Source organism: Arvicanthis niloticus, chromosome 3 (assembly GCF_011762505.2).
Source record: "Arvicanthis niloticus isolate mArvNil1 chromosome 3, mArvNil1.pat.X, whole genome shotgun sequence".
NCBI classification, from domain to species: domain Eukaryota; kingdom Metazoa; phylum Chordata; class Mammalia; order Rodentia; family Muridae; genus Arvicanthis; species Arvicanthis niloticus.
In genome coordinates, this window is record NC_047660.1 from 22,568,691 (window position 1) to 22,581,039 (window position 12,349).

Sequence of the window (12,349 nt, forward strand, 5' to 3'; positions counted from 1 at the left end):
TGGATGTACATAATCATAGGTATCCTCAACAATGCTGCTGAGTGTGTGTGTGTGCTTGTGTGTGCCTGCGTGTGTTTGTGTGTGTGCTGAAATACTGTCAATTTCACTATTTTCTGCTTCTAGGTTTTATGTTTTGATGTGTGTGTGTGTGTGTGTGTGTGTGTGTGTGTGTGTGTCTTCTTAACCTTGAGAGGTGGTCTTGGCCTTTTATTCCTTTTGTCTCTTTTTCCTTTGCTTCCTTATTGTTTCCCTCCCTCCTTCCTTTCCTCCCTCCCTCTCTTTCTTCCTTCCTCCTTCCCTCCCTTCTTTATTCTCTCCCTCCCTCTCTTTCTTATTCTCTCCCTCCCTCCCTTTCTCCCTTATTCTCTCCCTCTCTCCCTCTCCCATTCTCTCTTGCTCCCTCCCTTTCTTATTTTCTCCCTCCCTTTCTTCCTTATTCTCTCCCTCCCTTCCTTATTCTCTTCTTTCCTACCTCCTTCCCCTCTTTATTTCCTCCCTCCCTCCTTTTCTCCCTCCCTCCCTCCCTTTCACTGCTTTAGAAAATCAGTTTCAGCAGAGGGCATCTCTTCTCCCTGAGGTCACCCATGACAAATGGCCTTTTGTTACCTGCTGATTACAGTTAACCCGGATTTTCTTTGTCCGTGGCAGCCATGCAGTGCCTTAGGTTTATTAAATGGAGCTGTTTCTGCATGTGACTCTCCCAGACTCTCTGGATTTAATTCTAATTTAATGTGCCACTCCAAGCCAGATTGTGCTGCTGCTGAAGTCATGATTTGTTCTTTTGCTGTCTCAGGATCTAAAACTACCACATGGGCCTCAGAAACCCCTCAGGCATATATCAATTGCTCTGAGTGGACTGACCTTCTGGGAAATAGAGGGGACAGGAAGTTATTGCTCTTCAAAATATTTGTTTGTTTGTTTTTGGTGGTGGTGGCGTTATGTGTGAGTATGTGTGTGTGTGCATATGTTTGCATATGTATGATGGGGCTCGTTCACATTCCTCAGCACACACGAGGAAGTCAGAGGACAACTGTAGAGTTGGTTCTTCCCTTCAGACTTTCAGTGTGTGTTTCAGGGATTGAACTCAGGTCTGTAGGATTGCACAGCCACTACTGTCTTTACCCACTAGGCATCTGGGCAGCTGCAGTCACCGGTCTTTTGAACTGTAAGGGTCTATTTAGTACCAACTTTGTGACCACAGTGTCAACAGCCTTATCAGGGCCGTTTAGAAAATACAAGGATTACCACTGAATTCGATTGGAATAATCCTGAACCTGGAATGCAGTCATCAATTGCACGTTGTCACTCTTTAAGATAAGCCCAACTTGTGAAGTACCAAGTGAGCTTCAATCCACAGCATTGTCTAACCAGAGAGCACTTGCTCTGAAAGCATGGCTCGTGAAGGGTAGACTAGAAGCTGGGGAGGAGGCTGCTGGCCATTCTGTTACAGACATTTCATGCTCAAGAGAAGCTCCAGAATGAGCCCCTGTTAGGGCAATGATTCTGGGATCAGGGTCACTCATGTTCTCCTGTCTACTTACTTGCAAGAGATCCCAGCCTTCTATCTAGGTATTAGTCATAACCTATTTAGAAAGCCATGCTCCTGAGCTGCTGAAAGGACTATGATCTTTATAGGCATGTATTTGTTGATGTTTAATCCTGAACCCCCACTATCGAGTCCCATTTAAAATATGAAGCTTGGGGAAGGAGGCAGAGGAGGGCTGAGTGTCTGCTTTCCAAATACTCGACAATGGAACAATCCAATGAGTACTAACCAGTCAACTCAAAATTATATGGGAAATGAAGCAGAAATGCCTTCCTTGTAATACATGTCTTAAATGCTCATAACATCCTAGGCTGTCAGATGTAAACTTACTAGGTACCAGTACCTTGATCAAACGGTACTGAATGTGGTCATGAAATTGCTTTAGCTAAACCCTTTTCCTGCTGTGGTCCACCGGCAGTGCCTGCTAACTGTGGGTTGCACACAATAGCTTCCATCCTGCATAGCACTGGGTTGGCCTAGCTTCTTCCTGACCTCTCTGCACTCTGTAAAGTTTTCTGCATGCTTGGTCCTCTTTGACTGCTTTCTGCAGAGAAAAATCCAGTAAATAGCACCAAAGGGGTCAGTTAAATGGTGCTTCCTCTGTTTCTGCTGACAGAGCCTGTGCTCTCGAAAATGGGGAAGTGTGGACAAAGCAAGCCACTCCTCAGAACCAGCCTTACTGCATTCCAGTTCTCGGGTACATACCTTTTAGAGGTATTTTACAATTCATTGTTGTTGTAGAGATTCCTTTACATGGCTGTTCTGTGTAACATCTAAAAATACTATCCTTTAGAGTGAGGAAGAGCAGAAACTAAGGGCTGAACACGAAGGACGGCCACATAATACTTCAATGCCTTGATTCAATTCTAAACTCAGGAAAACAGGTCCTTGCCATGCCTGTCAGTTAACTGGTGGATAGATTTTTATCGCAGGTACCCTCAAGACATTCGAAAGCTGTTTTGGTTTCAGAAATTTGTAGCAAGATAACTGGTTAAAGTCAACCACAAGCAAAAGCTGAGGCTGGGTTTCTATGGGTTGACATTAGTATTCATATGTTAATGCGTAAGAAGTAGTGTAAAAACAGTGTACTTGTTAAAGACCTTAAATTTCAATTTGATGGAAACAAATACTATCATTGTCTTGATTTGTGAAAGATGCCAAACATCATACAACCCAATAAAGGACTTTCTTTTCTAAGTTCCTTGGGCCAAAACCTATATTTATTTACACGGTCACATATTCAAGAAATAAATCGCTTTCACCGTGTCTGGGCACACACAGTCCTCTTGTTCACAGGAATCCCACTCGGTGCTGGAGTCACTCTGAGGACTGACTCAAGCTGTTCTTTCATGTTGTTTTGACTCTTTTCACAATAGACTCCTGTCCCAGCAACCAAGTCAATGGCATGGAAAACCACAAATCCATGCTGACTGATAATGAAGGCTTGAAAAAACGTGGCTCAGCCAGCAGCACAGCCTACTTTCACTGGAGCTCAGATCTCAGATCAGACTGCTTGAGGCTTGATGCACGGCATTTACGTCTGAGCTTACCTTCTCTGAAGCTCTGATGGCCTGTTCTGCTATTGGTAGACATGAAAATACACTACCAATAAACAAACAAACAAACAAACATACAAACAAACAGGAATATGCTAGAAGGAGATGTTGTAAAACAGTTGGCTGAAGTAAGGGAAGAGTGTGGTATCAGAAAGAGTCCCTGTTTGTCACTTAAGTGATGGCGTTTTAAAATGCAGGATGAACCACTCCCACAATCCATACTTGAGGCAGTTTCATGTTAGATTAAACTCAGATGCTTAATGTTAAAGAGGTGGTGGGGTTGGAGTGAAGATAGACATTTTACAAAGTTATAACATTGGCATAGCATTACTTATAATGTTTCAAAATCCCATGGTCATATTATAAATTTCTGTGATTGCAGATTATACATATAGTAACATATTTAAACATATATGACATGAACATAGGTGTGTAGGGGAACAGAGGGGCCTAATAGGAGGACGAGGCCTGAGAGAGAAGGCAGGTATTGGGGAGATGTGCTCATTATACAGCAGACACCTATGTGTAAAGAGACCTGTGTAGCCATAGTGTCATGGACAATGGATACATTGTAGCAAAACAGTTTTCATTGGGAACATCTAAAGAAATTGGTAGTAACTTTTCCCAGGGAGGAGAAAGGTTGAAGCAATGGCCCAAGAGCAAGTGGGCATCTTTATCTTTGTGTTTAGTTCTTAAAAGAGGTGAATTGCTAATCCAATGGCTTTGCTTTTTGCATTTATTGTGTTCAGGGGGTAGGAGTGATGTCTGTGTGTGAGTGTGCATACCTGTGTCATGGCATGATCATGGAAGCCATTGAGAAGCATGCATGAGTGGGTTCTCTCCTCCCACCATGCCAAGTCTAAAGTTCTAACTCAGGTTGTCAGACTCAGTAGCAAGCACCGCCAGGCTGGCTCACTCCCCCGCTCCCAATAATATTAATTTTAATGTTTAAAAATATTCAGAAGAGCTAATAACAAACACATAAAGAGTCCTCAAAACAAAACCACCAAACAGGTTAAAACTTGAAGCGGGGAGGTGGGGGGTGGGGGGGTGGGGAGAACGACAAAATGTTGGTCATGGTAAATGTGTCTTATAGAAACAGGGGTGCCTGTCTCTTTGTTGTATTCCATTGTAATTTTAGAGAACTTCATGGGTAACTAATAAAAAGATGAGTCATGTACTTTCTGTCTCAATCAAAAGAGATTAAGCTTTGAAAAAAGGTACATGTAAATGAATTACCTGACATTACACACTAATCCTGTTTTTCTACTGGGCATTAAAATGAAACAACACACAAGTCTGGGCCAAACTTCATAGTTAAAGTCTTTTATTTTTCTCATGATAGTCGTACAGCTAATCTTTAAAGACAGCGCACGTTATTCCTCACCACAAAAACACACCACGTAGGAAAGTTAAGTAGCAAGTGCGTTTCTGAGTACAGAAATGGCTTGCCGTGAGTCATTGTGTTGATGTACCCGAGACCAATTCTTTTACCCTGACCTCAATTGTTATGAAGTGTGCACTGTGATTTGCATGGTTGTGTAATGCTGCCTGCAACTCAGACACCCCCCTCGTTAAATATATTTGTCTTGACTTTGTCTAGAGTGGGGCTTTCCAAAGCATTCTCTAGAAAGACTATTTAGACGTGCTAACCTGAGCTGCTACTTTAGCACTGACAAGGGCTATTTTCTTGCTTGCCTCTGCTGCCAGTTGCTTTTGGAGTTTGTTGCATTCGACTGGCTTGATGGGTTTGGGTGTTTCTAAACAGGTCTTATTATGTACCCCAGGCTAGCTTCCGGTTCTGGCTTCTCCTGTCTCAGCCTCTCACATGCTGAGATTACATGCCTTTATCACTGTGCCTAGCTTGCTGTTGTAAACATTTGTTTTCTTTCTCCAGAACTCTTTAAATAAAAATAGCCGTGCTGCTTTGGCTACAGATGGCCTTATGAGCCACGAGGCTACGGCGTCCATGACCATGTACGTTCTCTGCCTGCTAAGGCCCCAGATCAAGAGCTGGGCTTCTCATCATGCAATGCTACTTCTTTTTCAGTTCAATCTCACCATTTAGCATTGAGAGCACAAGACGCCAGAGACGATCAGAATCCCCGGACTCCAGGAAGCGGCGCATCCACAGATGTGACTTCGAAGGGTGCAACAAAGTATACACAAAAAGTTCTCATCTGAAGGCACACCGGAGAACACACACAGGTACAGCTCCCGTGGGCTTCTCACGGGGGCAGGGGGAGGGGGAACTCGGGGGGGGGGTGACGGTGAGGGGAGTGGGGAATGACAGCAGCTCACCCAGGCTCATTAGTGTATGATGGACATTCTCAATGTTCTGAGTTTGGGTCATTCCTTCTGTCGTGCATACATTTTCTTCTCTAAATGCTGTGAACAGAATGAGCTAATCATCTTCCTGGTAATCAACTTTGCCACTTAATAATTATGTAATTTATTAGGTTTTTAAAACAGCCAGAGGACACTTCAAACAGCAAGATGAACAAAATTCTTTCCTTCCTTCAAACTTACGTCTAAGTCACCACCATCCTTGGGGCACATGGGTTCTGTTTTAATACTCTTCCTCTTTATTTTAGCTGATTTTAGTTTAGTTTTAGTTTTTTAAGACATAGTTTTTCTGTGTAGCCCTAGTTGTCCTGGACTTCACTCTGTAGACCAGGCTGGCCTCGAACTCAGAGATCCACCTGCCTCTGCCTCCCACGTGCTGGGATTAAAGGTGTGCGACACCACTGTCCAGCAATACTCTTTTTCTTAAGTAGCAGAGAAATAAACTTAAAACTCAAAATGTATATATACGAATCAACACTGAGGGGATTTTAAAAACCAGTTCCATAAAATCCTGTGTGATTTTCCTTGGTAGTTGTTGTCTCATAGGAGGCAGATTTTCAATACTTACAGAGAAAAGGAATTGATACCACAAGTAATTCACAATTTAGCCACAATTTAACTATCCATCCTCCCATATACCTATGCCCCAGCCATCCAGACAGCACTGACTATCATTATTAACCATTGGCCACAGTACGTTTTTTTGTGCTGTGTGGCCCCTGGGCTTCTTCTGAATGGGAGCAACTGGAAAGGAAAAAAGGACAAGAAAAGCTTGCCACCACTCTGCCTTCTGTACCATACCAGGCCGCTAGTGACTGAATTCAGTGACACTCAAAGAAGCAGATGAAACAGGGAGACAGTCATAGCCTCCCTGCTGAAACAGGCCACAAACCAGCAAGTCCTGTCAAGTGCCTGTCGTTGACACAGACCAGACTCCAGCAAGGTTCTCTCCTGGGAAGCTTCAAGCATAATAGATTCCTGTGTGGCTGTGTAAAACGCATTCTCCACCATATCAAAATAACCACTCAAGGCAAACCACTTCCCAGATTAAATTGTAAAATCATTTAAACTGGCCTTTGTTGCCATTTCTTGAGCCCACGTTACTCCACCTGTTTGCAAAGTCATGGGCCAGAAGCATTAATCACGCATGCTATCTACAGGGGCTGCAAAAGGTCACAACATTCTATAAATTCAGGGGTTTAATTGGAGTCACTCCGCAATTGCACCCATGAGCATATTTTGTCGTGCTGGTCATTATTGTAGCTCACAGGGTTCACAACTGAGTAAGACTATTGACGACGCCACCCCACCCCAGCAGTGTGCACTGCACCTTCCAGTACTAGGAGAGCCAGCCAACATGAAGGAAGTTTTCTGGTCAGTACCCAGTTGGCTTCTGCATGCCCTATGGCCAAAGTATGTGATGATTTTAGCAATGGAGTTGTACAATCAAATACTGCTGGATAACCAAGATCAATGGCTTTTATTGTTTGATGGTGTCTCTGGGATACCCCTGATCAACAAGTCAAGGAAAAATATCCCATTCCTGGCCCTGGAGTTTATATCTGGCAGCGTATGACTTCTGGGAGAAGTAGCATGTTTTAATCAGGGCAACTCTAATTAATCAGAGAGCCAACCAGAAGAAATGTCAGTAGCCTGTACTGGTTTAGGGGTCGTTTAGACCCTCCTGACCAACATCCCCAGCCTAGAACTAGAAGGTTTTTTTTTTTTTTTTTAACTGGTTTATGGTTTTTTCTTCTGTGCTTCTCCTCTGCTTCCAATCTTTTCCCTGCTTTCTACTTAATTCTGTGTTCTTCCTTCTCCTTTGATTGTGCACTTCCTTGTGAGATGTTCTCATCCTTCTTAGGCGCTACTTTTAATTTTGTGGTCTACTGACGTGCTACAGTTCTGGGGATCGAGTCCACAGCAACGCACATGCTACCAATAGATGGACTACACAGGTCCATTCTCAGCCCATTGGACTATTTTTAAATCACATTCTTACTCATTAAGACAAATAAATGAGCATAAAGACATGAAAGCCCACAAGCAGGAAGTGTGGTGAGTTCCTACCCTAATTGTTATGGGGAAATTTCTATCCACACACATACAGAAATTATCTTCCGTGAATCATCACATGTCGAGCTCTTCCTAGTCTCCTGGAGCTTTCTGGAATACATATTAGTGTCATTTTCACACAGACACACCCCAATTCTATTCATCCAAGTGATGCATGGCAAAAGAGAGGAGGGTTCTTAATCGGGTGTGATTAAAGAACGTATTTCCCCAGGACTGTTGGGTTTCATCTTACAGGTTTTAACATACACTTAGCAAGTAGAAGAGACATCAGCTATTCAACATAATTCAAGGCAGCAGACACCTTGGACTTCTGAAGCTGAATTAGTAAGCTTGAGTTATTAGTAAGATGACCTCACAGACTTTGAAGGTCACAGACAGTGGCCCTATACGTCACAACACAGAGTATGTTTTCTAACTAGAGGGAGCTCTTGCCTGTCAACCTCTCATAGAAGGGAGTCACTACTCCACCGTTTTCCACAGACCTGTACATCCCTTGTCTTGTTCAGTCGGCACAGCGGCCTGGCAGCTGCAGCTCTTCAGCTCTTTTTCCTACAAGCACTGTTTTCCCAACACTAGGTTTTCCACCTCTCCTGTCCATCAGCAGCTTGTTTGTTAGCAAGACATTGGGCGGAAGTTGAACACAAGAGTCCTCTTACCGAATGACCCTTGTGGTGCCATTTGGAGCTTCCAAATGAATGGGGACCCCTTGAATGATCACACTTTTTTTTCTGTCATTGACTGTCAGTCACTGGGTCCAATGGTCAAGCACCTACTGACCTCCAGATTGGACACTGCCATCTTTGTCAGCCATGCCTTTCTAGGTACACTCAAGCTTGTCTTGTTGTGTTGTCTTTATATAAGTTTGTGTTCCCTATATACTGAGGGGAGAGATATTTATGGAAGTCTCTTAATGTGTACAAAATATGTTTAAGTCTTCTGCAAGTTAACTTTGTTAGGAGCATCTAGATCAAGGAATGCTGCCGACTAGATCTAGCGTATCCATTGTAGTAGACAGAAACTGATCTATTTTAGACCTAGACTTGTAATGTTTGAGCCGTCCCTGAAATGATTTCCCCTGGGAGTAGGGTTGAGTCAGCAACATCAGGGGACCCAGAAAAATCTCGCTGTAATGTTGTCAGCCTGGGGATTTATGTCTACTTTTTCCAATCTAGAAAATACATATTACAAGCCCACTGTAGTAGCTTATTGTATTGTGTTGAAACCAGTAATGCAAAAGGATCTGAATAATACACACACACACACACACACACACACACACACACACACACACAAACTAAATCTCTTCTTCATCTTTTCCATCTTTGCCAGTCTGTTGATTGGCAGATTGAACATGACAAATGCAAAGAAAACGCCCCGAGTTGTAATCCTAGAGACCTCCGTAAGGCAGGCTCTTCTTTTAAATATGCCACCTCTAGTCTGCAGCAATATATACTTGCTAAATTTCTGCTGAAAACCCAAAATGTAGCAAATCCATTCATCCCTTTACCAGAGAATTACTTTCAGCCAACCCTCTGTATCCAAAGGGTCTGCTCCTGTTCATTCCACTAACCTTGGATTTTACTTAACATCTGCGGACTTGTTCTTGTCAGCACCCCTCAGCAGTATGCATAGCAGCTGTGGGAAGCATTTGCATTGTATCAGATGCTATAAACAGCCAGATCTTATCAGAGGTGTACAAGAAGATGTGTGGAGGTTAAATGCAAATATTTCACTGGTTTCTGTCTTACACTTTGAGTATCTGTGGGTACGGGTAATGGGGGTGGAGCAAGAACCAGTTCTCTGATACCAAGGGACCACCCTAGTCTGTGCAGGCATAGCCTCTTGAAATGACAGTCAAGTGACATTATTGTCAAATAGGAAGAAAGAATAAAATTTGGTTAACTTGTTGTAACTGGTGTCAAATGATCCCAGGCTAGCTTATAATTTATAATTATACACAAGATTTCATAACATAGTGAGTGAAATGTAATCAACACTGGTTCTATAGAAATTCAGGCTGGCTTGCATGCCCTTAATAAACAGCTTCTTAGCCTTACCTTTGCTTCAGGCGTGTTGAGTAAGATCCTTATGTGTGACCAATAATACTCACTGTGGAGTTTGGGATTATAACAGATGACTTATGAAATCCACGCAGGCTATGGGAGGGGAGCGGACTGCAATGAGAAACTTTCCTTAAGAAAGACACAGTGATTATTCTGTTAATTCTTTAACTTTCTGCACTTCAGTAGTGTCTGATCACTTGTGTATTTCCTTAGGACACGGCATTGTAAACATTTACAGGGATACAGGAAAGGGATCGTTTCTAGATACTTGCAGTGGATGCACAATTAAAGAAGAGCTTGGAAGTGCACATTTAAGTAATTTAAATTTTAAAATCCTCCACTCTGTTTTGTTACTGTGCAGCTTAGGTAATAGCATGGATATGTGAGCACGTATTTTGAAAGGTTGTTATTATGGCGACACCCGTGGAGGCTACATTGTTAAAGGGACATTACGAAGGAGAAAGTGTAGCTCAAGAGGCATCACAGTTTTGCCAGCAGCCCTATTGTTCATACCCTCTAGTCTGCATTGTATATGTCTTCCACACTATGGAGGGTGCAGTTTATTTAAATGAAAATGTAGAAGATTTAAGTTAATGGAGCCTTATTCGTACAATGAACAACTACTGTTGAGTTTCCTCATTTAAAGATAGTACGGGCATATTAAATTATCTAAGTGTGCATTTTAAAAGAAAATACGGTGTCATTTAGAATGCTCACTATACTCTAAAGCAGCGCTGTTCAACCTATGGGACAGACCTTTGGGGCTCAGAGTACCCTTTCATGGGGGTCAACTAAGATCATTAAAAAACACAGATGTTTACAGTATGGTTCATAACATTAGCAAAGTTACAGTTATGAAGTAGCAACAAAGATAGTTTTATGGCTGAGCGTCACCACAACATGAGGAACTGTATTAAAGGGCTGCTGCATTAGGAAGGTTGAGAACCACAAAGTGCCATAGCCATTTCAATGCAGTTTTAACACGCAGGTGTCAGTAATTCGTATAGCCACTAGATGGCGCACGAGACTCAGCTGTTGCAGCTAGTCTAGGTGGGAAACTTGATGGCCTTCCTGTTGTATAAGGACACACTAAGATGAAACACATGGCAATCAGAATGAAATGTTCCACAGAACATTTCAATGTAGTGATGAATGGAAGACAGAGTTAAATTTCAAACCAAGTTTCTAAAAATAATTCCAGCCTGTCTTTTCTTTTTCAACAAATACTTGAAATATTTCATATTGTAAAATTGATCTTATGACTCTGCCCACACATCTGGGGCAGTTTTTCTTAATCTTCATTAGAATTTATATGAAAACTGAACGTGAGATAGATACGTTTCTCATGTATCTGACTTTATAAAATAACTCCTATCAGAATCTTGGACATCAAAAGGTTATTTGTGGAGGCTTGAAGATATGAACCAGGGATGATTAAACAGACTCTAAAATCTGTTCTTATTTACCTTTAAAAATGAAAGAAACTGTACACTAGTTAGTAACGCCTTCTCTGATGAAAGGAGCCTGTGCTATAACTGGGTCCTCGTTATTTATAAATGGCATGTGTGATGCACTTAAACCCCACTTACACCTACACTCCCTCCCACACGGTGATGCTGAGTGGCTGCAGATTCCACGGTCTCACTTTTCCCCTGACTCATCAGTTCTTCCTGCTATTCATGTAGTCCTTTCTTCTAAATTGACATCTCTATTTTATTTTCTCCCCTGAATGAGATTCTAAAGTGGCTCGGGCGGATTCTCTGACAGCTGCACATCCTGGTGGCCTCTGGGTCTACCTTCAGATATGTACGGTGCTGCTGTTCCGATATTTGTGTCGTCAGTGCACAGTTCATGGTACAGGGACCTCCCCTTATTAGGACCCCCCTCCCACCTCTATCTATAAGAAAAAGCACACAGCCTAGTGATGATGCTGAGGTATCCTCTAAGAACTGAGTCTTTTCAGGATAGAAGCCTCTGGCGGTAAATAGCTTGTGAGTCCTGACCAGAGTTCATGTGTTACATGAGCTGTATGACTTAGTCTGTTTCTGCTGCAGGTAGTACAGTATCACAGCCTAGGCAAGACTTAAAGAAATAGGTTGATCATGATTTCTGGGTCTGGTCCAAGGTTAAAGGACTACATTAGATGATGGCCTTCTTGATATTGGAGTCCCGAGGTGACTGTCACAGGACAGGAGACAGGAATGTTTGAGAGACTTATTCCTACTCCTTAATGCCTCGTGTTAGGGATTCATTTCAACATGAATTTGTTTTTGGGTTTTGGTTTTGATTTATTTAACTTTTTTTTTTTTTTTTTTGGTGGTGCTGGTTTGTGGGGTTGGTGGGTCTTGGTGTAAACCACATTCAAACTACAGCCAAATGTGCTGAGAAATTTAAAAATGAAATATGGAATTTGAAGTGATGAAACTAAACGTTTACATCTGTCCTTATCTCGTAACTGATACGCTTGGGGCAGCTACCAGAGGTGTGGGAATCTCACAAATTTTCATTTTTAGCTTCATCCCCAGATGTTGTAAGTCTCCTTACAAACATATGACTCAAGACATCAGTTTTCCAAGCCGAGTAGATAGATACAGTGATAACACGTCATTGGCATTCAGCAGTCCCTTGCTGAAGTGACTCAAGCTATAGATACATGTCATTGTAAGCATATGGCTGTAATTAAATAACTTTACTTGGGACTCTAATGGACTTAATATGTATGGGTTATAGTTGTTTGGGAGTGAAGCTAACCACCATTTAGT

General features: G+C 42.3%; 1 protein-coding gene across 34 annotated transcripts in view; it reads left to right on the forward strand.

Moving 5' to 3' along the window:
- The window catches only part of Klf12 (KLF transcription factor 12), a 401,439-nt gene that overhangs the window by 360,652 nt on the left and 28,438 nt on the right, over window positions 1-12,349 (forward strand). For all 34 annotated transcript variants that reach the window (XM_076930661.1, XM_076930662.1, XM_076930665.1 and 31 more), the window contains one exon: window positions 5,153-5,310. In XM_076930661.1, the coding sequence (XP_076786776.1) occupies window positions 5,153-5,310 (158 nt within the window). The remainder of the gene's footprint in view (window positions 1-5,152; window positions 5,311-12,349) is intronic.